This window comes from Natator depressus, chromosome 5, assembly GCF_965152275.1.
Source record: "Natator depressus isolate rNatDep1 chromosome 5, rNatDep2.hap1, whole genome shotgun sequence".
In the NCBI taxonomy this organism is placed as follows: Eukaryota; Metazoa; Chordata; order Testudines; family Cheloniidae; genus Natator; species Natator depressus.
This window is the reverse complement of record NC_134238.1, coordinates 108,497,429-108,524,422: the sequence shown is the minus strand read 5'-3', so window position 1 is coordinate 108,524,422 and position 26,994 is coordinate 108,497,429. Positions and strand designations below refer to the sequence as shown.

The 26,994-nt window shown below is 42.7% G+C and overlaps 2 protein-coding genes across 3 annotated transcripts in view; one reads left to right on the top strand and one right to left on the bottom strand.

The window, feature by feature from the left end:
• CNTLN (centlein) overlaps positions 1–20,691 on the bottom strand; it is a 276,250-nt gene extending 255,559 nt beyond the window's left edge. For both annotated transcript variants that reach the window (XM_074953434.1, XM_074953436.1), the window contains exon 1: positions 20,476–20,691. In XM_074953434.1, coding sequence (XP_074809535.1) covers positions 20,476–20,589 — 114 coding nt within the window. In that variant the 5' untranslated portion in view covers positions 20,590–20,691. The remainder of the gene's footprint in view (positions 1–20,475) is intronic.
• Positions 20,474–26,994, top strand: part of BNC2 (basonuclin zinc finger protein 2) — a 473,281-nt gene continuing 466,760 nt past the window's right edge. Inside the window, exon 1 of the mRNA XM_074953438.1 lies at positions 20,474–20,830. The gene's annotated coding sequence lies outside the window, so the exon portion shown is untranslated. The remainder of the gene's footprint in view (positions 20,831–26,994) is intronic.

Below are 26,994 nucleotides of genomic sequence, written 5' to 3'. Positions count from 1 at the left end.
TGGTACATAGCAGTACAGTATATTGGCTCCTCTCTAAAGATACCTTCTTGCTCTCTAGAATCTCAGCTTTAAAAGAAAGTAAGTTGTAGTTGCAAAGAAAACCTTGATAACATTTCCAAGGTATAACTGATGCTGTGAAGAAAAAACAACACATAACAAATGGAAGGAAGGGGAAGCTGATAGTAAAGAATACATTTCAGAAGGTAGGAATTGTAGAAAATTGATAAGGGAAGCAAAGGAACACAAGGAGAAATCTATGACCAGCAGAGTTAAGGAAAATAAGGAGGTTTTTTTAAATATAGTATGAATACTAACAATGGTATTTGTTAATAATAAAATAATAATAAATAATAATAATAATAATAATGAAAAGGCAGAAGTGTTCAATTAGTATTTCTGTTGTGTATTTGGAGAAAAAGCAGATGATAGTGTCTCATCATATGGTGACAACACTCTTTCCATTCTACTAGTAGCTCTGGAGAATTTAAGCAGAAACTACAAAAGTCAGACATTTTTAAATCAGCAAGTTCAGATAACTTGCACCCAAAGTTTTTAAAGAGCTGGCTGAGATGACTGCTATACCATTAATGCTGATATTAAATAAGTCTTAGAGCACAGGGGAAGTTCCTGAAGACTGGAAAAAAAACTAATATTGTGCCAGTTTTTAAAATGGGTAAACGGAAAGACCTGGGTAATTATAACCCTGTCAGGACTACAATGATTCTGAACGGGGAAGATAATGAAGTGGCTGATAGTAGTAGTTAATAAAGAATTAAAGGAAGGTAATGTAATTAATGCAAATCAACATGGGTGTATGGAAAATAGATCCTGTCAAACTAACCTGATATCTTTTTTTTTTTTTAAATGAGATTACAAGTTTGGTTGGTATTAATGTTGACGTAACATATTTAGACTTCTGTAAAGCATTTGACTTGGCACTGCACAGTATTTTGATTAAAAACTAGAACGATATAAAATTAACATGGCATACATTAAATCAATTAAATCCTGGCTAATTGATATGTCTAAAATGTAATTGTAAATGGAGAACAGTCATTGAGAAGGTGTATTTCCAGTGGAGTCCTTCAGCGATCAGTTCTTGGCCCTACGCTATTTAACATTTCTATCAATGACCTAGAAGAAAACATAAAATCATCATGGATACAGTTTGCAGATGACACAAATACTGAGGGAATGGTAAATAAGGAAGAAGACAGGTCACTGATTCAGAGCGATCTGAATTGCTTGGTAAACTAGGAGCAAGCAAACAATATGCATTTTAATATGGCTAAAATAAATGTATACATCTAGGAACAAAGAACGTAGGCGATACTTAAAGGATGGATGACTCTATCCTGGGAATCAAGGACTCTAAAAAAGATTTCAGGATTGTTGTGGCAGGTAATCATTTGAACATGAGCTCTCAGTGTGACCTGTGGCCAACAGAGCTAACATGATCCTGGAATACATAAGAAAATCTCAAGCAGGAGTGGAGAGGTTATTTTACTTCTGAATTTGGTACTGGTAAAACACTGCTGGAATACTATGTCCAGTTCTGGTGCCCACAATACAAGAGAGATGTTGATTAATTGGAGGGGATTCACAGAAAAGCCAAGAAAATGATTGGAGGATTAGAAAACATGCTCATAGTGATAGACTCAAAAACCACAATCTATTCAGATTGACAAAGAGAAGATTAAGGGGTGACTTGATTATAGACTGTAAGCGTCTACATGGGGAACAAATATTTAATAATGGACTCTTCAATCTAGCAGAAAAAGGTATAACATGATCCAATGGCTAGATGCTGAAGCTAAACAAATTCAGACTGGAAATAAGGTGTCATTTTTTAACCACAAGAATAATTAACCATTGGTACATTTTACCCAGAGTTGGGGTGGATTCTCCATCACTAACCATTTTTAAATGAAAATTGGGTGTTTTTCTAAAAGATATGCTCTAAGACTTATTTTGGGAAAATTCTATGGAATATGTTATATAGGAGGTCAGACTAGATGATCATAATAATCCCCTTCTGGCCTTGGAATCTATAAATCTATGTCTGCCTGAGTTTGCAAAGAGCCTGAAACAAGAACTCTGAGAGGTATAAACTGCCCAATTCATTTCAATGGGTGTTAGCTCAAATGCCTATGATGATAATTTAAAATGACACCATTAATTATTTCACTCCATATCAAAGTATAGAACAAAGAAGAAAAAATATCATATTATGAAAGTCTATACAATCTACTGTGAGTGAAAGTTCATTTTGGCACCACAAGTGGGTTGGGTTTAGGAGATTACCACCACATTTTTGCTCAATCAAAAAGCCAAATCCATTGAGATGAGCACAACCCAGAGAGCATATGTGAACATATTTTGAACATCTGCACAATTCTGAGAGCAGCAGCTGATTTTAGTATCTCAAGTGGGCAATTTATTTTGTGGGCAGAGCGTGGAAGAGTGCCACTATATTTTCTTTTTCAATTTGACCCCTGGTGGTCTGATTTCCAGAGTGAGTCAGCAAAACAGATCTATACCTCCACATGGGATCCTAAAGGCTAATATACTATCCCACACAAAGGGCTATAACTATTACCATTATGTATAATAATCATTAGTGATTTTACTTAATTACATCTTATTTCCTTCAAATGGCAGCCTCTATACTAGTTTTCAAGATTTAACTATCTGGAAAATATGAAAGCGTAGTAACAAGCTTTTTTTAACTAGAGGAACTCAAATAAGTATTGGGCAAGTTTTCAAATCAGGGTATTCTTTTGACTGTTCTATTACTCATCAACCAAAGAATTTTCTTCCAACTTTGCAAAAAATTTCTCCATAACCTTCAGAGTAAATCTCATAATTTTTGGACAAATTAGTGTCCATATCCAAAGTTATAAGGAGGCTAGAAATAGGGCTCACAATGGAACTTATCTGAAATCTTAACTACAGAGCCATAAGCATAGCTCCACAGTAAGATAAGTGTATAGGGCCTGATCCAAAGCCCAGTGAAGTCAATTGGAGTCTTTCCACTGACTTCAATAGGGTTTGTACCAGGTTCTGCTCTACACAATTTTCCATTGATTTCAATGGCAGCAGGATGTGATTTACCGGGGCAGGGTGCGGGGGGGGGGGGGTTTCATCATTTTAATTTTTATTTAAAAGAATACTTAAGAAGTAATAAAGGGCCATGTAATAGCTGCACTTTACATGGTGTCAGCTTGTTACAAGACCAATTTTCATTTTAAACTGTTGTGCTCTCTACAAGAATATCTCATCCAAGAGTTTAACGTAAATTACACAACAATTAATTGAGCCCCATGCTGGTTTCCATCAACTACTTGCAACCCCCTCACTGGTATTATACATTATTTCCTGTGATAGGGTGGACTAGGGCAGGGGTTCTGACCCCTCAGAGGTTACTATGGGGCAGTTGCAAGCTGTCAGCCTCCACTCCCAAACCCCACTTCACCTCCAGAATTTGTAATAGTGTTAAATATAAAAAATGTGTTTTTAATTTATAAGGGGGGGCACACTCAGAGGATTGCTGTGTGAAAGGGGTCACTAATACAAAAGTTTGAGAACCACCAGACTAGGGCAAGAGGCCCCTGCTGGAGGCCTCAGAGTCCTACCACATCCCATCCCAGAAAGTGGAAGTAGAGAACTCCTGCAAGTGGCCTAGAGTGGCTGTGGGAAAGCAACCAATCAGAAAGACTGCAGGGAGTAGCCACTCAGGGCCCTAGAAACGGCAGAGCTAGAGACAGTGAGTTGTCACCTGGAGCTGGAGGAATGAGGACTGTGTTCCGAGCTGGCTGAAGGAGCATCAGGACCATGGACAGATCAGTTGATGGCAGGGACCAGGGGAGCAAGAGGGAGCTCCTGGCTGCTGGGACTGAAGACAGAAGAACAGCTGGGGCCAGAAAGACCCAGAAAGCATGAAGAGTCTCCAGGGAGGAAGCCCTGCGGTACAGGGCCGTAGCACAGTCAAGGGACTATTTGAAGACTAGTCAAGAAGGGCCTGTGGGACTGAGGCAGGGAGGCCTGCAGGGTATGGCATCATACCAGGACCAGGATTATTTAAAGACTGAGCCCATGGAGGGCCACAGAGATGTCAATGGAGGGGTACTGGGATAGGCCCCTGGTGGACTGCATACCCCAGAAGGGGTAGGGTTGGTTTCAAATACAGACTCAGTGTGCGTGACTCAGCCAAAGGTCTGAGTCATTGAAAACGTGCTTGAGAAACCACTGACAGAGGTCACCGCAGACTAAGTGCAGGCACACACAATCAGCCAGGGGACACTCGCGGTGGGTACCACCCCATCACACTCCCAAAGATCTAGATATTTCAGAACATATTTTAAATGCCAGAGTTGCTCCTTCTCCAGCTGAAGCAGAATATAAGATACCAATATTTTCCAAATTTAGATATAAATTTATTTTCGGGCTTCCAAGCATACTTTGTCAGTGAAAAACAGAAGTACTACCGTATTTTTTAAAATTAGTTCAAAATCTTTTTAAGATACCAAACATCTTATAACTACAGCAGGAAAAAAGCATCAACATACAAACACTCACATAAAAGACAAAGAAAAATGAAGTCAAATAAAAATACACTAAATAATAATGATAGAATTGTGATTTCTTTTAAATTATTTAGGGAAGAAAATCAATAAGTCAGTGGGTCTTCAACTCTAAATAGCACTACTTTAATTATAAATCAAGACAAAGCTCTTCAGCACAATGAAGAGAAGAACTATGGGGCAAAGGGGGAGAGAACACAAGTATGTCTAAACAATTTTTTTCAAAAAAGCGCAGTGGTAAATAAACAGTGTTAATTCTTTTCTCTCTCAGGTAATTTATTACAACCATTGTAGCCAATGGATACCGGGTTGGCATGGGCATCCAAACAAATCACTCAGTCCTAAATATACAAGTTAAACTTACATTTCATAATTTACCTTATAATAGCAGACAGTAAGTATGCAGAAATCTTAATGCTATCCTGGTTTGCAGACCTACAAATTCATCAAGAACTGAAGTAGTAACCCAATATTGCCAATCCCAATCCTTTTAAAAACATACATCAGGTTACCAAAAATCATGTGGGTGGCTTAAAAATCATCAGATTTTTTAAAATATATTTTTGGGTTTCTTGATTTACCTTCTTGGTTTGAGATTTCCTTACCTCCGCCACAAGTGTGTCACTTTTTCCAAGCTTCTCTGCAACTGAGAGCATTAGAACCTTAACTTTATTTTTTAAATGAAAGCTGAGATTCTAATGTATTCACATGACTCCAGGAACTGGATATACACTCACAAGACTCAGACTAAATACTGGAGACTGTCCAATACTTTATACTGAAAATTCCTGCCTGCTAGCTATAAAGGCAGATTACTAATGGGAAAGATATTGAGAGGGAGGGTCTCCCTAGAAAAGAGGAGAAAATACTGCATCCGGCAACCGTCAGAGGCACATAACTCAGAAAAGAGTGTTTTTCTACCCTGGCACAATGCAGAAAGACTCAGGACTTGCACTTTCTTCAGCCTCACCTGCAAAGGCAGTAAAATAGTAAACACTTGTCGATTTAAAAGTCATTTAAGTAGCTTACAGAGATGTTTATAGTATTCCTATTTCTCCTTGCACCTGGGCTAGGGGAAGGAAAAAACTCCTCTTTATGGCAGGGACCCTCCCCCAATCTTCCTGTAACTTCTATTTAGAATCCTTACTTTAATGAGCCTCTAGGTTAACTTATTTCCCTACATGTTACCAAACCTTCCAGAAAAAACTAACACTGGGATAAGAATGTGAAATTTTTGGGAGAACAATGGTCATTGTTTTTAGTTTGTTTGTTTTTTGTTGAGGACGCAGGCCTGCCTGTCTTTTAAAACTAAAAGCATTTACTCCTCGAGGAATTATGCACCAAAAAAATTAAATTTCTGTGCACAATATTTTAAAACTCTACAAAATCCTGCATATGTTATTTGTCAAAATAACACAATATAATCACTCCAGTTTCAATTATTTTGGTAATTTATTTCAAAATACCTGTCAACAAGTGTGTCAACAATACAGTTAACAGCAAAAAAGATTCCTGCAGGAGTAGAGAGCTAAAGAAACCCATCCGACAACCCTGTTCCAAGTTGGGGTACTGAAGGGGGCTTTCTGGGTCCCCCAGAGCCCAGATACCTGCAGGCCCTTCCCCGCAGAGCCCAGCTGCAGACACCAACAGAGCCCCGACACCTGCACCCCTCTCCCCCAAGAGCCCAGCCATGGGGCACCCTCTTGTCCAGACATCTGTACCTCCAGAGCCTTTACTCCCTCGAGCTTCTTTACTGTCCTGTCGGGGAATGTGGTGTGGTGCAGCCCTGCCCTTTTTCACCCTTTGCCATAGCTGGGTCTCCCGGGCCCTCCCCTGTCCCTAGGAGAATGAGGATCAAGCTGGGCAGCCAGAGCGTGCAGCCTCTATCCCCGCCGGGCTGGGTGCTCAGCTCACTGTAAGCTGGGCTCTGCAGAGTCCAGTGCCCCTAGTGGTGGCCAGCAGCTCTGCAGCCCCAATTCTGCAGGGGAAACATGGAATTCTGTGCAAACTCTGCATTGCACAGTAGCACAGAATTCTCTCAGGAGTATGAATTGCTCCAATAAGAAATGCTATCAGTCTGTGGCAGTATATCAGAGGTAGGAAAGAATTATCTCATTTACATAAAGTAAAAAGCAACCAAAATTTTTACCCAACTCTTCAAACCATAACTGAAGTTTGAAAAAAGTTTGTGAACATGGGTGCTGAAACAATACAGAATGAAAATGTACATTTTCTTTTTTAAAAGAATATTAAATCACCTATTAATCAATTAAACTGCATTAAATTACAGTACCCAAAAAGCAGTAACTGTTCTACCTATACTATTTGTTTTGGACGGTAGGACTCAACATTTAAGGACCAGTCTTCCCCTTCAAACTATGAATGGGCAAACACAGAATTAGGAGGAGAAGGTGCCAGGCATCATCTAAACTTCAGTGTATTAGTGGTAAGACACTGTGATCCTAATCAATGAATGCCTTTTACGTTCATTATAAAAATGTAGCATGGTGATGCAACTTTTTGTCAATCCTGGAGACCAAAAGAGTCATGTTAAAATAATTTAACGTAAGAATTAATGTTTTCAGCCACATGCTTCTTGTAATAAATCTATGATTTACACTTCCCTTGGTTAAAGTCTTGGTGAACTTTAACACCTGCAAAGAAAATTAGCAGTAAGGCACATACATGTACAGAATTCTAATTATAACAATTGTAAAATGTCAGTCACTGAGTGCAGAAAGTTACCATTCAATATTTAGCCTTACTTCTCTCAAACTAGAGAAACATTTTTAGCTATTAAAATGTTTTGATTTAAATCTATAAATAATTACAGGTTTGGTCTAATAGAAGTAACAACATTAGCTGACAATTATTACAGTGTTAAGAAAAAAAATTTCAAACAGCATTTTTAAACTCTTGGCACAATTAATGGACTTGGTAAGACTGCTCCCTGAATGGTCTTAGGAGCCAAAAAATTTCTTCTGAAACAGGGCTGCATAGCCAGCCTGAAGTTGGCACAGAAAGTTATCTCTACAGCTGTCAAGACCTGGGATAGATCAATCTTCAGTGTATCCAAGGTCTGTTCCGTCTACTCAATGTAGGTTAGTTGCTCAGAGAGGTCAGCAAGAGTGTACCCTGAGCAGCTGAGAACTTACACAGAGAGGGTAGAATACAGATGTCATTTAGAAGTTCCCCAAAATTACTCATTAAAAATAAAATTATCCACAACAACACTGTATGTCAGAGAAAGAAGCTGTTCTCTCTGGGACCAAGTGTGGAGGCTGGAAATAGAGATGTATAAAACATAAATATTCAGAGTGTTTTGGGAACTAAACTGAAAGTGAGATGATCTCCCCTGAACAGCAAAGCAACTACAATGATTGCAGGTCACATCTCAAATGGAGAAAGTGACAGTTTTGAAACAAAAAGTGAAATTCTTCTTCAGTTTGGAATGAAAATAATTATACCTCATCATAATCATATTGGCAGACATATGGAAATGAATAACCTAGGCTCTGGTCCTACTCACATTGAAACAAACAGTTTTGCCATTTATTTTAATGGCAGCAGGAGCAGGACCCTAATCAGTGAGTATAGACTAGTAACAAACAAGCGCTACACAAAGTTCATGTTGCATGAACAACAACAACATAAACATTTGCTGGGACAAAAAAATCAGAAGTGCATGAGGCATGGACCAGAGTCACAAGACATGGCTTCCTATTGCCCGTTCACTCCAGGTGATCAACTGCAGCTTCTTACTGCAAGTGAATTCATACAATTTTTATTCCCCTTTGAAGGGAAATATAAATAAAAATACTGCTCTGGCCATTTATTTTGTTATTAAAAAGGTATGTAAATATACATCAAAATTGGGATAACCACCTGTTTGCTGGAAACCTGAAAATGCTATCCTCAGCATAATAAGATTTGAACATTTCTGATCTAAATAATAAAAAAAGATTTTTTCAGCCAATTCTTCAGCTCCTTTCCAAAGTAACAGAATCAAATTCTTAGGCTGTAGGAGATGCTTGCAATGCAGCTGTGAAAGACATACTGACAAACAGGAAACAAAACATAAATGCATCTTCTCCTTTGCCTTGAGCAACAAGACATTTACGAGAGTCTGGGTAGTGAGGAATGACTATATGGAGGGGCTTGAATTTTGTTTACATTTGTGCTACTTGTAGTGCTGTGCACATGGAGACATTGGGGAAGTCTGCTTCCTCTGTATAACTGTATATATTAAATAAGCATCTACCTCATCTAGGGTTTAGGATCGGGGCTCATTTTAATAGTTAGCATGAACTGAAATAAATAACCAATTGACAGAATACTTAAGATGTTATAACATCCAAAGCTTTGATATATATATACAAACAACAGGTCACTGGAAAAGGGAAGTGTTCCTTATCTCCTGACTTCAAGAAGTGGAATATCACCAAAACAAAAGGAAAAATTGGCAACACAAACTTAGGGAACAATGCATTTACTGTAAAAATATGAATGACAGAATTTTTACCAGTGAATGCCCTGAATGAGAAAAATGAAAGCGATGGAGGACAGAGGGAGCTATTGGTTTACTGTAGTTTTTAGGAAAAACTCTAGGTAAAATAATCAGATATTGTATATTCTCTATGTTATGAAGTGAATATTTCAATATGAAGTGAAATTATGCATGATTGTCAGGCTGGAAGAATTTGTACGGAAATGCAAAATAGGCTACTGAGATAAGCAAATATCAGATTAGCTTGTAAAGAATTTTTTGAAAAGGCATGCAAAAACATGGATGTTACAAATAGTAAAATACTGTAGCAATAAAATTCTTAAGATGTATTTCTTTGGTCTCCCCTACCATCTAAAATGAAGTTTTCTAGCTAAAGGGAAGAAGTCTTTAATCAAGCTGTGGTATGAATTTTACACACAATTTTACACATACAATTGCTTCTTGATGTTTCTGTCACATGGGTTTTAAAATTACATCGCTAATATGCCAGCACTGCAGAGTCTCTGCATCCTACTGTGCTGGTGCTCTATGTAATTTCCAGTCACATAATTAACCCTTTAATAAAAATACAGTCCCCATGATCCAGCCCTACCAAATAAGTGAATACATGGTATAGAATATTCTGGTGCATTATAGGACCTGACACTTAGAGTTGCTGAGCTCCTCAACTCTCTTTAAAGTCATTGGAAGATGAGGGTATTCAGTACCTCACCAGAAGCGATTAGCACTTTAGAAAAATCAGGCTCTAAACCAACAATGGAGTTATTTTCAAGTTCACAAGTCTCAGCAATGGAAGCACACAGTATGCACAATCATATATAATTGCAAGACAGACACAATCAGGAAGAAAATATATATCTTGAAGTTATCAGTCCAATCAGCTCAAAGATAAAATGTTTTTAAGGCTGGCACTATAAAAATCCATTTTTTGAAATTCCTTCATACTGCAATATTAGAGAGTCTACAATGAACACCTAATCTTGTGGTATTAGAATAAAAACTTAAAATGTGTCTCTCTTTTATCAGTTTAAAAGAATTTCCTTTTGTGTTGTCTCTATTAATAATTTAGGCAACAAAGAAGGAGTATTCTTTTGAACAGAAAGTGACAAAAGGGAACATACTGTCATTTACTATACCACAGAGATTACATTCTTATTCAGAACTCATATTGCTTGACGTACGTATGGACTACTGAAATTATAAATTTGTTATAGCCGTGTTTTGGCAGCAGTATTTAGTCTATACAAGAGCACCATACAGATGCCTTAAAAACTGTAACAGGTATTAATGGTTTGACATTATCTGCCTTTATTCATAATTTCACAGGGAAACATTCGTTTTTGACCATGAAGTCTTAATATTACCAATTTTGCTGAAAATGTTCATTTCAACTCATTTCTAATTGACAAGACTGACCTGATATTTTGGTATCAAAAACAGAAACATAATCAATGTTCATGTCTGCACTAAATGATACCAAAGTGACTTTTTTAAAAAATTGAAAAATTCCACCGCAGTAGACTTATGGTTAAGGCTGCAAGTCTGTCATGGAGGTCACAAAAGTCACAAATTTAGCTGGTGCGGCTGACCCCAGGGCCACCCAAGCTGCTGGCCCTGGGGTCAGCTGTACTGGCTGCCGCTTGGGCTGCCCCGGGGTACACCCGAGCAGTCCTCCCAGGAGTGGGCCTGGGACCAGCCACACCAGCCACTACTCGGGTGACCCTAGGCAGCTCACCCCAGGGAGCACCCGAGCAGCAGTCCCGGGGTCAGCCCTGGGGTCAGTTGCACCAGCCACTGCTGGAGCAGTGGACCCCAGGGCCAATCACACAGGGCAGCTGCTGGGGCAGACCCCAGGACCAGCTGCATCGGCTGCTGCTGGAGCGGACCCAGGCAACGGAGTAGCAGCAGTCCCAGGGGCCGTCCCAGAGGCCTTCAGAGCAGCAGTCCCGGGAGCCTTGGAACAGCAGGTGCCTGGGGGCAATCACCCCGCATCACCAGTGCTGGGGCTAGCTGTCAGAGAAGATTATGTACTGTGCCAGATTTTCAAGAGCTCAGCACCCAGCAGCTTCCATTGTTCTTTTTAAAAGATGCACAAAGAAGATTATCCCCATGCTTTGCATACCTTCAGCCAACCGTTAACCTGGTGCCTCTTGCCTTCTTAGGCCTGGTCTACACTAGGGCAGGGATCAATCTAAGTTACGCAACTTCTGCTACGTGAATAACATAGCTGAAGTCGATGTACTAAAATCTACTCAACCGCAGGGTCTTCACTGCGCCTCTCGCTCTGGTGGAGTCGACAGGAGAGCGCTCAGCGGTCAATTTATCGTGTCTAGACTAGACTAGACGCGATAAATCGACCCCTGCTGGATTGATTGCTGCCCATCGATCCTGTGGTTAATGTAGACAAGCCCTTAGTGTTTGACTCTATGATGTTAACATTCTTTTAACATCATTTTTTGTATAGAATTTTTTAGGGTTTTTTTGGTTTGGGTTTTTTTAAGAAAATGAAAAAATAAACTCCATTCTGTTCAACTGTAACTAAATCCTACCTAAGTCACCATAAGAATTTGAATCCATAACCTTCAAAAACACAGCACAGAGCCCCACTACTTGAGCTAAAGGTACCAGAGCAAATAGCAGTAGTAGGTTGTTAACTTTTTTTATGCACTAGCCATTAGAAAGGAACATGGCACACACTTTGCCAGTAGGTTACAGAACTATTTGTCAGACAACAGTAAAATGCTGGAAATCAAAATTTCCATCAAAATTCATGGATTTTATCCTTGATTCTGGTGATCTAATGGTTAGATCTAATGGACTGAGAGTTAGGAGTTTTGGCTGCTGTTTGTTAATGATGCTCTGTATTTGCATAATGCTCATTCATCTAAGTTTCAAAGCACCTCCGAATATGGAAATGCAGGAGTAACCTCGTTTTACAGACGGCATAACCAAGCACAGAAATTTGGCATATTCATTTTGAGAGAGTCAGTGTGGCTAAGTCTTGGGTCTAATGCTAGGTGGAGATGTAACTATGTTCTGTAGCTAAGGATGCCTAATCTTTCTGTTTTCAGTTGCTTGTAACTTTCACAAAATGTAACTGTCTGGACTAAAATGGCTCATGATTGCTCTGTGCTTCCTGATGAACTGTTTTTTAACGTTTCAGCAAAACCTGTGTGATTGTTGCTGAGAGTGAGGCAGGTTAAAAACTTATATTTCATTTGCCAATATTAAAAAAACAGTTTAGAAAAAAAAAGATTTCTAGTAACCTCAGAGTTTAGAGCAGGACCTTAAAATTTAGTAGGAAGACAGTCCTGAGATTGGAGAGGTGCCTTCCACAGGACAGTGAAAATCTGTTCAGATATGGCTAAGTTATAAACCATTCAGAGGGTGAGGAGGGGAGGGGAGATCACCATTTGCACATGCTCAGTAGAACTTTTTAGACACGTGCTCTTAATTTTTGGAACATTCCAGCCGCATTAAGCAAACTCCAAACTCCACAGAATTACAACTTCCATGTGGGGAGAGTAACTGCAGGAGCAGCAGCTTCATCTCCCCATTCAACATACCATTTGGCCTAGGGAAAAGTGCACTCGTATGGGAGCCAGAAAACCAGTCCCTGCACCAGACCCCTGGGGCTACGAGAGATCTTTAAAAAAAAAAAAATAATAAAAGTGGTATGGAAAAAAAATAATGTTGGCAAAAATGTCTGGTTTTAACCAGCCCTACTCTCAGCAACAATTGCACGTTTTTTTCTCAAACATTCCAAAAAAAAAGTTCATCAGGTTGCAGAAACTTACCATGAAAAATTTCAGTCCAGACAAGTTAAAGTTTGTCAAAGTTATAAGCAACTGAAAACAGAATAAATTAACTACAGAACATAGTTATTTCTCCATCTGTAAGGCATCGCTGGTAAGCCCTGATCATTAACTGCACCAGTTCTAATCAGACTCATCACACTCAGATTCCTTATGACAACACATCTGAGTTCACACACACACACACACACACGCACAAAAACAGCTGGCATCCCTCGGCACCAATAAATGCATGGTCTTGGCCTAATCACTAATAAAACAAACTGGTATTTAATGAACAAAAGTACAGAGACTTTACCCCATTTTCAAGCAGAAACAGATGGATGTCGACACTGATGAAAAATCCACACCCCTGAGCGAGGTAGTTATACCGGCCTAACCTCCCCCGCCCCATGACGGGAGATCTTCTCCTGTCAACATAGCTACCGCCTCTCAGGGAGGTAGATTAACAACACTGACAGATGCAGTTAAGCTTTCCCGTCGGCCTAGCAACATCTTCACTTAAGTGTTACAGTGGCACAACTGCATTAGTACAGCTGCGCCAATGCAGGGTTTTAAGTGTAGACCTGCCCTTAATTGCTGAAATGCTCAGATCAGTACAAAACTTTCTACTCTGAGTATTTTGGTTTAACCCATTTTTGTCACAAAGAAAAACAGAAAGAAACCAAAAAGCCTTGGCCTGGGCAGGAGAACATTTCATTATAAGGGGCTAACCAAAACATAAAAATAATAAGTGAGACACACAGGCAGAAAACTATTAGATTTATGGCACTTTTCCCACTTTTGTTTAGGAAATAACTGATACGAGAAGAGGTCAAGATGCTTCTCAAACACCTCCTCATAAAACTTCAAAGAAACAACAGCAATGAGGAGTTTATGTTCTTTATCATTGAGATGGTTATGACATAAATTTTATCAATTTTTTCATAATTTAGAAATCCTCCATTAACAAACATACAGTATCAAGGAGGAATAATACTCCTTGGGTTATGTTAGATATTCAGCTGTTTCAGATGAAAAGCACGTCAGTTTTCAGGGATAGCTGAATACTCCTCATCATAGAGTCTGCTACAGGGACCAATTCTACCATTATAACTCAGTAATCAATCCCATGGATTTCAAAAGGGGAATACTCCAGTAAAGAGGTACTACCAAGTGTGCGTGTGGGTTTCTCTCCCCCAACCCTTTCCTCTCTGAGAAGAAGGGAAAAGGAGCCCAGCTCCCCAAGAAATTACTGTTCTTTTCCTGCATGGATGCGGGGAAGTCAGAGAGAGAAGGCCAGACATGTACATTTTTCACAAGACAGGAGAAGGGAGACAGAGTGGAACCTCCTAGCCTGTAAAGTGCACAGCAACTGAGCCTGCTCCACTACCTTCTCCATCCCCTCTCTCTCCTCCCCTGCTATGAATAATGTAGCAGGCCAACTTCTTCATCCCTCCCCTGCCTAAAAAGCCTATGAGCGGATGACTGTGCTCCTTCCTAGGGAACATCGCTCTGAATCTTGGAAAAGGAAATGGAGAAGCAAAGGCCACATCTGATATTGGAGGGCCTCTGCCTCTTTCCCTCACAAAAGCCAGCTACTGCTGATCATCCATGTGGGACATCACGCAGTACAATGGAACAAGGAGGAACATAAAGGAGACAATGCAGGAAGTACCATGTAATGTGGTACAACTGAGAGATCTGCTACCTAGCTGCAGCCACTTACATCCCTAAAGTCTCAGTACTGCAAAGGAGTGGCCTTCACATTGATCCTTAGTAGAAACAGCATGTCAGTCAGGGAGAACAAATTAACAAAAGCTGTCTACATATAAAGGTTATATAAGTTTAAACATTTTTATTTTAACTTCACTGTAAAGACTTAAAAGTAAAAAAAAAACAAACAGATGATATTTAGAACTGAAAAATAGAATCACCTAATCTCTGTTAGCTGAAGAACAAGTGAGCTGCCAGCAGCATGCCTTTGAATGACTATCTTTGCAGAAAGAATTGTAATACTTCTCTCCATGGTCCAAGCTGCTGTGAGCTCATACGGCTCGTGCTCAAGTATCTCCAGAGGCTTCTAGTCAACTTCAGATGACAGTTCAAGGCCATGGGCCTAATCTTCAAAGCAAGTAATAGCTCAAAACATATCTATGTGAAAGACCAAACTGCCCGTGTATGAACTGCCCCCGACAATTGTGCTCCTCCGGAACAACGCAGATCACAAAACCCAGGATGAAGCACGTGAAAGCCAGAGAAATAGCACTCTCAACCAAGGCAATAAGGATATAGAACTAACTTTCACAGAGTTAGCAAATCATGAACCTGACCATCTTCACCAAGCATGGCAAATCCTTCCACTTCAAAAAAGCTTTCCTGCCCAAGCAAAAATGACACTTGCCGCAATGGCACTTTCTGCCCACAGAAATAGATACAAACCTATGGCACAAACAAATCAACCAAAATATCCAAGCCCACATAACAACAAGAAAAAAATACCCTAGTCAGAGTTTTTCATATAGAAAACATCTGGAGACTCCAAGAAGCCCACTAAAGATTTCACTCTTACTATTTCTTTTACATAGGAAAAGCTCAGATACCAAGGTGATGGGGAGCCGCATAAAAAAACCTAAAGCAGAATATAGCAGCTAAAGCAAGTAACAGAGACCGGACGTGTCATAATTCACTGTATGACCTTTGGCATGCCTTTTCTTCCCAAATCAATCCAGCCATAGAAAGGGAATGGTAAAACCTCAATGAAAAACAAAGTTACACCCAAGTCCATGTGTCTTTGGAACCTAAATAGCTTGTGGATCTTTACAAGAAAAGCACTATTTAAGTGAATCAAGAATAAAGGAAAAGGAAAGCACTGAAATGTAAAGCTAGCCATTAAACTGACCAGAGACCTCCATACAATGCTTTTTTGCAGACATAATGTAGGCATAATTACCTTGCATAATACATTCTGAATGTTAATGAAAATGTGATAAAAGCAGCCATGCACATAGCTTCAACTAGATTAATTATCTTCTGAGTATTATTAAAAATCACCTATAGGATCGGCGTTTTGGATTACTAGTTTATTTTACCCACCTCACTTTAGATAATCCAGTAATCCTGGATTACAATGCAATGATGCCACTTCTCAGAAAAACTTTTTTCCCTGCCACAGGATGGTGGTACTTTTAGGAGTGGCCCAGGTCCAGGCCAAGCTATCACCGGCAGCATTGCCAACTCTCCCAATTTTATCGTGAGTCTCACAATATTTATTCTTCTTCTTCAAGCCCCAATTGCTGGAGTCAAGAGATGGCCAGAGAATCTTAGTTTTCATTTTAAAAAATGAAAAGTTTCTAGCTGTCTGATTGTGCAGAGGAGTCTGACAGTTTGAATTTAATGTACCCTGAAGGCTCATAAAGCAGAAGGCGAATAAAAAGAATCCAAAATGTATTAAAGGGTTTGGAGTTTTTTTAAATCTCATGATTTTGGAGGAAGACTAATTAATGATTTTTAAACAACTGGGGTGGTCACACTGCATCTATGTTTAGTTTCCTCCCATATCACGTGATGGAGACTGGATTACATCAAGGCTTGGTGGGATAGGGACAGCAGAATAGGCAGGTCCTATCTCCCTGTAGAGTCACAGAGAGACAGACACCTTTACCTCCCTACCTGAAGAGAAAAGGGAGTATCCAGAGTACTCCCATTGGGAGACCTGAAAGGGAACAGCAGCAGCAGCTGTTAGGTTTCATCAGGTGAGGATAAAGACTGCCTGGGAGGACATGTGAACCCCTAATACAAGTCACCCTGACCCTTGTGAAAGGGTTGTGGAGGCTCAAGAGTACCTGGAACTGATAGGTGACTCAGACCTGACGAGAAGGTATGGCTGGGAAGTGTTGGGATTAGAACTAGCTGGGAAACTGAATTTCAGTTCTGTATAACAAAATGCAAGAGTTTTTGAAAATATTTGATCTCAAATGGCAACAAAAACCCAAAACCTTAAAGTTTTCCATGGAACTGAAATCAATATTTAGTCTCACAAACACTGAAATGTTCCTGCTGTGGGAACATATCACGGTTCTGGACATAAAGTACTGCTCTCCTAGGGAGCCTACCAGCACGAGGAGTCCCAACTACATGGCAGCCCACCAGATTGGGGAGCCCCAGCTCACCAAGCACCAAGTGTACTGCTGAGGAGGAGAGGCAGAAAACTTGCCCAGTTTATGTCAGAAACCTACCTGATTACATTCTTATATTCAATTTTCTTTAAGACAACTATATACTCATTGTTTAAAAGTCAGACCTACATATTATATGCAAACTGTGAAGAGATTTGAAAAAACAGAAACTTTAAACTTCTGCCACATAGATTTACAGCTTTAAGAGTATGTGACTACCTAAATGAAAATTCAGATGTTCCTCTATTCACCATACTGTAGTTGTAAAGCATACCTTCTGGTTCCCCAAAGGGATGGGACAATACTCAAAGTACTTCCATTCCGTTCTCTTGTCCCACTTGGGGAAAAGCATTTGAATGAACCGTTCTGCTCGGAGCTGAGTGTAGTACAAGTGTCTGTTTATAGATATGGTAATAAACATCTCATTTTGGTGTTCACCTGACTACAGCTGGAATGAACTCAACAAGAGAGGAGTGGGAATGTATTTACTACAAGTAAATGAATGAATATATAATCTGTTGTCTGTGAAGCAAGAAATTTACATGTCTAACTCCCAACGACTTACAGTGGGAATTAGCAAAAAGAAAAGGAGTAGAATCATAGAATATCAGGGTTGGAAGGGACCCCAGAAGGTCATCTAGTCCAACCCCCTGCTCGAAGCAGGACCAATTCCCAGTTAAATCATCCCAGCCAGGGCTTTGTCAAGCCTGACCTTAAAAACCTCTAAGGAAGGAGATTCTACCACCTCCCTAGGTAACGCATTCCAGTGTTTCACCACCCTCTTAGTGAAAAAGTTTTTCCTAATATCCAATCTAAACCTCCCCCATTGCAACTTGAGGCCATTACTCCTCGTTCTGTCATCTGCTACCATTGAGAACAGTCTAGAGCCATCCTCTTTGGAACCCCCTTTCAGGTAGTTGAAAGCAGCTATCAAATCCCCCCTCATTCTTCTCTTCTGCAGACTAAACAATCCCAGCTCCCTCAGCCTCTCTTCATAAGTCATGTGCTCTAGACCCCTAATCATTTTTGTTGCCCTTCGCTGGACTCTCTCCAATTTATCCACATCCCTCCTGTAGTGTGGGGCCCAAAACTGGACACAGTACTCCAGATGAGGCCTCACCAGTGTCGAGTACTTGTGGTACCAATTTATTTGAGCATAAGCTTTCGTGAGCTACAGCTCACTTCATCGGATGCATACTGTGGAAAGTGTAGAAGATCTTTTTATACATGATACACGTTCGTGGGGGTGGAGGGGCAAAAGGAGAGGCCCCGAGATAGGACAGCTGCTTCTGCTGGGCTAAGAGTATAGTTGGATAGGTTAACAATATTGCTGGGTGGGTTGAGGGAACCATTGCTGTGGCCCCTTGTGGCATGTAGTAGTTTGCATCCGATGAAGTGAGCTGTAGCTCACAAAAGCTTATGCTCAAATAAATTGGTTAGTCTCTAAGGTGCCACAAGTACTCCTTTTCTTTTTGCGAATACAGACTAACACGGCTGTTAGTGGGAATTAGGTGTCTCACTACCATTTGTGCTTTTGAATGACTACAGGGTATGTCTCCACAGCAGCTGAAAGTGTGCTTCCCAACGCATCTGTCTACCTGTGCTAACTCCACTCAAGCTAGTGCACTAAAAACAGCGGTGTGACTGTGGTGGCACAGGCACCCGAATACATACCCAGGATGTCGGGCGAGTTTGTACTAGGGCTAGCCACTGTGACCACACTATTTTAGTGCGCTAGGTCAAGCCGAGCTAGCACGTTTGTCTACCAGTGCACAGACACATACTCCCAACTGCTGTAGACATATGCCTAGTTATTTTAATATCTAGCTACACCTTCCAATGTGATTAGAAACTCAATTTATCAACATGTTGTAGGTAGTGTAAAGATGTTCAGTGTGTAACATGAAAACACCCTATTAAATAAAGAGATCTGACTATATTATTGTATAATGTTTCTCAAAACAAAACCTCACTGTTGTAATTTTTTTTTGTCTCTGATATTTTCATGGCAATGATTTGTAAACCTGTTAAAACTTTCTAAATAAATTAGTTAAAAAAGAAACTCAATTTGTTCTATTCTGATGTGAATATAATCAATTTTAATGAACTCAAGTGAAGTGCATTACAGATATAACTCACTTTAACAATATTATAATTCCTCTTCAGCCAACAAGTTAGTGCATAGAGTCTTCTCTTAGTGAATTTTTTCCCCCATAGGTGGAGGGAAGGAGAAAACTCAGTGAGTTTTCACTATCAGAAGAGCTTATTTAACTCTCCCTTCATCATTTAGGCAATGAGTGAGGATCCCAAGATCTGTGGGTGTCCTGTGCCTCCACATAGCTACGCTCATGGATTATTCCCACACAATAAGGCTCAGTGAGAAGCCATGCTTCCATTAGCTGTCTAGTCTTACATCTGGGGGGCATAGAAGTGGTGGATATAAATACTGCTTCAGCAACATTAACATCCACAGGATCTAACAGAGATGCTTTATTCTCCCCCTGTGACCTTCCTGACCCTGTTAACAAGGGCCTGGAGAGACCCAACCAGGCCAAGTTCTGCAAAAGGAGTGGGAAAAAACATGCCAGAGAACTAATACCCCAACGGCCCCATTGCCAAGCCCTCTTGCCAAAATCCTCTTGTTTGGCAAATATTTATAGCAGAGTGCTGTAGTAAGGTCTTAGACTTCCTCATTTTCATTAAATGTGCCTATTACCAAACAGAAGCGATTAAACTATAACTGTCAAGACTCTACTCAAGGGTCTCTATATGATGCATCATCCCTGCTTTCTGTAGCGTTTGGACAGTTATTCAGTAAGGGAATTGACAGCAGGCCACCCTTTGCATGTCAAGGAACAGCCTGACAAATGTGCCACAAACCCTCGCTTTTAAGCCAAAGCGGCTTCACTCAAGGACCGAAACGGTGCAACCAAATTGCTGTCACAACCGCACGCGGGACTCGTCGCTCTGGTTGGGAGGCAGCCCCGAAGGAGGCAGGGGTAGCTCCGAACCTGGGGCGGGGGCATGCCGGGCGCCTCTTTCCAGCAGGCGACAGGGGGCAGCCCGCAGGGCCAGCGGGGGGGAGAGTAAGTCGGCACCCCCGAAATGCAGCTAGCTCCGGGGTGGAGCAGGCGGGTGAACGCGGGCCCAGGCACAAAGAGGTGGGGCAGAGGCCGGCCGGCCGCAGGGTGGCTCCGGGCCTGCCTAGCCCAGGCTACAGCGGCGGACAAGGACCAAGGCAGCCCGAGCAGGATGCGCGCCCCGGCTGCGGGGCGGGGCGCGAAGGTCCCGACCCGGAGGAGGCCGGGCAGGGGAGGAAGAACCGGGGTTGCCCAGCTGAGGCGGGGGGCTCTGTGGGGCACTGGCCCCCCGCAGCCCTGCCCAGGGCCGGGCGGACCTCCTCTCGCTGGTACCTGGCACTGACTCAGCTCCTCAGCCAAGCTCCTGAGCTCTTCCTCCAGCTCCAGGACCCGAGATGCTGCTGCCGCCGCCGCCGGGAGCGGCTCCTTGCGCTTGCTGGAAGCCATGCTCGGGGCGCAGGTCGCCGGTCTGGGCCTAGGGGAGGAGGTTGCACCCCATCTGCCCGCCCGCTCTAGAAAAAAAAGTTGCCGTGAACCAACCACATTAAACTAGCCTGCGCTTCCCCCCCCCTTGACCGTGCGCGGGCGGCGCCGGGAACCGCAGAATGAAGGACGCAGCGCGATGATGACAACGACGTCAGTTTAACGGACAGCAAAAGAGGAACCGGTGGGGAGAAAGGGTTGGAAGGTTAGCTCCGTTTTCAACTGCTCCAAGGTTCCGAACGCGCATGCGTAGTTTTTTCGCGCCCTTGGCTTCGCTCTCTGCCGCCCTCAGCGCCGAGCTGGTGGCTGAGCGGGCGCTGCGTCGCGACGGGGGCGGGCCTGGATGTTGGGGGCCAGGGTGATGGGGCCCTGCTGGACCACCGCTAGAGCCAGCCCTGTTGCTTAATCATTAGAAGTGGTCGGACCGGAGCCAGCAATGGGCTGGATCCAGTTTCCAGCCGGAGCTGGGGCTTCCGGCCGGATCAGGCGCCAGTTGATCTTGGCGCACCGAGAGCCGCTGGGTATGGAGTGGAGAAGCCAGGGTGCTTGATGCCCACGCTTAAGCCTAGGCTTGACTTCGGCATGAGGTGCTCAGTGGCAGCAGTATTTGCAGCAGTATCTACAAACTCACGTTGTATTAATGTGTTGTTATACTGTTATATATGCTGTGCACTACGTGTCGTCTCTATTGAGTATATATTAGGGTGACCAGATCACAACAGTAAAATATTGTGATGCATTAGGGTGCTGTCGGCCCCGCCCACAGTCCTCCCATGCTCCGCCCCCACTCTGCCCCAAGTCCCACCTTCTCCCCACTTGGCCCCGCCACCGCACCTCTCTTCGCTCTGTGGCCTGCCGCTGGCTTGCTGCATCTCTCCCCAGTCCCCCACCCACTGCTCGCCTCCTCCCACCTGCCACTCACCTCCTCATTCTCCTGCCAGAAACCCCCATACCGCCGTGAGAACCCCCGCCTGCTGTTGGCTCACCACTTGCCTCCTCACCCCCACCCACTGCTGGCTCCCTCACCGCTTGCCTCTTCAACCCCCGCTGCCCACCACTGGCCTTTTCACCCCTCCCCACCTGCCTCCTCCCCCTCCCGCCCCTTGCTGGCTCCCTCGCTGCTCGCCTCCTCACCCTCCCTGCCTGTCATTGGCTCCCACCCCTCCCCACCCACCTCCTCACCCTCCCGCCCACTGCTGGCTTCCTCCCTGCTCACCTCTTCACCGCACTCCCCCCCACCTGCTGCTGGCTCACCGCTCGCCTCTTCACCTGTCCCGCTTGCCTACTCGCCCCTCCTGCCGCAGGTCCCTCTGGCTCCTAGGATCGGGGCAGCCGAGGGGTCTCCACGTGCTGCGCCCACCACAAGCACGAGCTCCGTGGCTCCCATTGGCTGGGAAAAGCGCCAGTGGGAGCTGCTGGAGACGCAGAGCAGGGCTTGCAGGGGCCGGCAGCACACAGAGAGCTCTCCACCCCAGCGTACCGCAGTCTCCCCCCTCCCCCCTCCCTCCCAGCTGTGCAAAACAGCTGTTTTGCGGCGCAAGCACTGGGAGCTAAGGGGGAAAATAATAATGTCAAAATCCTGGACGTTTTTAGATATTTAAAAATTCCTCCCGGACGGCGATTTAAGAACCAAAAAACCGGATATGTCCGGGAAAATACAGACGTATGGTAACCCTAGTCAATGGGTGACACAGCTAGTGTTTCATTAACACACACACACACACACACGTGTCTGCCTATCTCCATCTTTTCACCAAGGGGGGAGGGGAATGGCAAATGGATACCTGCGTTTTGCATAAAATCATGAATTGTTGCCGTGATTGCACAGCGTGTGTAAATGCAGCCATGTAAACGGATATCTGTCCACCTCTTTGCATACACATTTCCTCCCTTTGCTTGTCCACTGCAGGTGGACTCCTGCAAATGCACTTAAGTGGGTCCTCTTCCATCCCCCCACTCTGTACTCCCACACACCCTTGAAAATGTGACCCTGAATGTGTTGCCACACAACATACAAGTAAAATCCTTCATCTCACAAAAAAAATAAAAAAGCGTGGGTGGGGGATGGGGACTTCCAAAGGTCTGCTGCTGCAAGCTTTAGATCAGGCGAAAATTCCATTATCTGTAATGATGGTTTTCTCTGGGAAAGCACTTTGGATCAGACTTGAAATGAGTGCTTCCCTTGATCACTCTTAGTCTTCCTTATCCCAAAGGGGGAAAACTGACAGGTCTTTATCAGCCCGTAGCCCAACATTTTTATATTTGTTTTCCAGCCCCTTGATAAACTGTTCTGATCCATCAAGTTTCTAAATAATAGCCCAACTGGTTCCTTTGATAATCCTTAGAGCCTTCCATGCAAGAGTCTCAGTTCTGGAATAAGGGGAAGATATCTGTGATTAGCATGAGTCTAGCCCATCTCTCAAAAACGTCATCTCAAAGCACCTATGTTTGCAGCCACCAGCAGCATGAGAAGAAGATCAGCATATACAAGATTCTTATTCAAGCCCAAATAGTTCATTTTAATGTGGATCTATTTCAAATGAAGCATTATTTAACTTAGGTCAGGTTTTACTGTAAACATTTGATGGTATAGTAATGTCATTTAGGGATGTGTTTTTATTTCATTTCTATACTGGCAAAAGCACTAGGTGTAGACAAAGTTATACCAGCATAGAAGTGCTTTTGCCGGTTAGCAAGAGTTCTTTCTTAAGCACACTCGTCATAGAAACAAAACAGGATGCTGCCTACTGGCAGGCTCCAATATCACTAATTCAGAAAGAAAATTCACAGAATTGTAACACTAATTTTCTTTTAAATTAAAAGTGCTATTCAGCTAACAAGTTTTATGTTGTAAAGGTTTACTTTTTGCCAACTCCCCTTCCCTCCCCACTACAATCAACAGTTTTGTGCAAAGTAATCCAGCACAAACGAGAAGTAACACCTTAACATCAGTAAACAATAGAAACCAAGATCGTCAAGACTGTCACTAACAACTGTCTGGAAAGTCCTAAAACATTTTACAATTACCAATTTATACAGATATCAAATATACAGTGTACCCTTGGAAATTCACTTACATGAAAATGTCTTGTTTAAATGCTGAATTCAAGATACACTATTTCCCCCCCCCCCCCCGTCAGTTTTTTAAAGCTAAATAATTTTAAAGCCCATACACTAGCACCTCTTTGAAATCTGTGTAATGGGGGTTATTTTTCCAGTCCTTCGGTGATGGCAGTAAATAAGTACCATGATTATGTGGTCTGTCAAAGGTATCATAAAGTCAAAATGTTACACAACTTGGTCCTCCCTCAGCATGGAGGGATGTACTACATGACCTCTCAAAGTCCCTTCTAGCCCTGCATTTCCAATTCTATGATTCTAATTAAATCATTGCTGGATTGAGACAATTCAGTGCCTGAGGCACACCTGGCCACACCCCATGCCTTGGATTCACCCTCACTTAGAATGTCAGTGACAGGTACTCACTCCTTCCTGTGAAGGAAGAGGAGCAACAGGAATCTGCTCTGCCCCCTGGACAGTCACAAGTGACATCAAGAGGCCCTCAGCACTTAGCAAAGCAGCCAAGGTATAGCTATCTGGGTGGATTCTACTGTAGTCTTCTCCTGCCACCCACAGACCTCAGGTGATGTGGGGCTTCCCAAAGCTGTGGGAGTTGGTGTTAAAAGACCATTGAGGTAACGAGAGCTGTTGTTTCAGGCTGCCTGAAGACTCAAGTAGACATAATTGCACTGGAAATTACATTTTCAAGTTTTTCATAACCACAAAGGCTAGCAATTTTGTCTTTTAAAATGAAAGCTTAGACTATATCTGCACTACAGACCCTATGCAGGCATAGCCTGTTAGTGTAGACACAGCCTACAACAACAGACGGAGTTTTTCTGTCAGTGTAGGAACGCCCCCTCTCTGCACAATGTAAGGTACATCGGCAGAAGCACACTTATTGACATAGCTGTATCTACACTGGGGGTTTGGTAGGCATAACTATGTAGGTCAGGGGTGTGTTCTTCACTCCCATGACTGATGTAGCTCTGCCAATATAACTTTTAAGTGTAAGCCAAATCTTAGACTCAGACATAATCACATCACTCAGAAACTGCAGCCCTAAGGACATGTCTGTTGTGCAGTAGAATAAATGAGAGTGAGAGGAAGTAAACAAACCCACACAGCACCTGGGAAGGAGAAGGTTAATAATCTGTCCTGGATATGGGGCTGAAAATGGCCCCACCCAACAATACCTGCCAGCAATATCAGGCCTGGAGGGAGGGACCTCCAGCTGGAGGTAATCAAAAGAAGGAAGCAGATCATGAATTTAGGAGAAGGGCTGAATAGCCAAGCCTTGGGACTGGTTTTTATGTTGTGTAAACTGGGATTTGTTTCTTAACAAAGTTGAATCCCAGGAAGGGGCTGAATATTGACCCTACATGTGTTGCATAGACTGTTTCATAGAATAACTAGGAAAGTCACCTGGTTATAGAGGCGTTGTTTGGAAAAAAACGGGTGGGGATCTGCAGAGAATTCTGGAAGTGCATGAAGAGGACACGGCCACCCAGGCTGAATGCTCAAGAGATGATACCCTTCATAACTCTAGGAGTGGCAACTGGAAGGGACAACAGAGTCTAGGACCACCCAGACTTCATGCATTGACCAGAGGACACATATGAGGCTCTTCTTAGCCCTAGGGATGGCAGCTAGCAACACACACTGACACGTTGTTCACCCTTATCAGCCCATTCTGTGCACACACCACATGATAAACACACACAAGAACCCCACTGTACACCCATCTGATATATTAAAGATCAGTTTTACAAGCATTGTTGTGATTCAGGATTTACACTGGCATGCACTGCTGTAAAACTTGGTGAGTGCTCAAGTAGCAATACTCTCATCAAGAGGAGAGCTGGTGATGAAGAAAAGCTGTAAGGAGCCAGGCTAGGAATCAGGTTGGGCAAGGAGATGCATTCTTTAAGTGCTTCCCCTCAGTAGTCTCTACACGTAGGACCTTCTGCATCAGAAACCCTGCAGGTGAGTAATTAGTGATGTCTTTTTCTGCCCCAGTCAAGATGAATTCCTTTTTGGGTTTCACGTTTGGTGTATCTGGCTCATTTTATCGGTTAAGAACATATTTAAAGGAAATGAAAAATCGTTTTTATTCTGTTTTTTCAGTAACACATTTTTAGACTAAGAACCATAGTCTGACCTCAGTTTAGTGCCATTATGAATGGTTTATGTGATCCATCCAGCAAATGGGCTTTCTCAGTATGGTTGGGCATAGCCAGTACATCCTTACTGCCAATTCAACAGTCCTGATCTTGTGATGTGCTGTGTGCTCTCAAATCCTATTAGTGCCAGAAGACGAGATTAGTTTTGGCAAGGGACAGATTTAGAAATTGGTACTACAGGCTCATGCCTAGAGCTCTGTCTCTTGGAGTTACATAATTGTGAGAATTTCAGCTTTAAAAAAAAAATTTTTAGCCCTCATGGTTGAGAAGAAAAACTTGAAAACAAGAGTCAAGTGTAGCCAATGCCATGACATCTGTCTGTATCTTCAGGCAGCCTGAAACAATAGCTGAGGGGTCTGAACTGCCCCTTATATCATAATAGGCTGTTATCTCTGTTGTGTGGACTCTAGCAAATACCACCCCAACAGAGGACGTTGTGTGTGGTAAGAAGACAGTGCCGCAGCCTGGCCCACTCATCCAAGCAGATTCACCACAGCTGCTGGGGTAAATACTAGAGGCCTGGCTGCTGCCATTCCTTCCTCTCTTTTTAGGAAGCGGGGCGCTGCTGTTGCTCTTTTGGGGAGAGCAGGAGTGACCTGTGTCCCTACCCTTGCCTCTCTGGGAGGTAAGGTGGAGTCCCTGCTACTACGTCTGGAGGGGGACATGGCAAAAGTGGGGCCATGTGGTAAGTCACAGTGCAGGTCCCTATGTTGTGGTGTGCCTAGGACAGCTGGATTGCCTCAGTCTGGCTCTGGTTCTGACAATGGTGTGGAATTAAACAAGGTTTTAACTTTGAAAATAGATAGCACCTTCAAGATGAAATCTCAAGCACTTTTCAAAAGTGGGCAAGTATAACTATCCCCTTTTTACATGATGGTGAAACTGACACATAGCAAGGTTAAGTGGTTTACCAAAGGTAACACAACAATAGCCTGATTCAGGTATTGATTCACTGGGGTTTAGATCAGGCCCTGCGTCTGAGCTGGGACTAGAGATCACAAGATTTATGATTCTCAGTCCTTTGTTTTAACAGTTAGATACACTAATTTTCATGGGGTGGGGGCATCCTACTGCCTATTTAGACAAAAAATTACAACAATTTAAAACATTTTCTCTGCTTTACAGG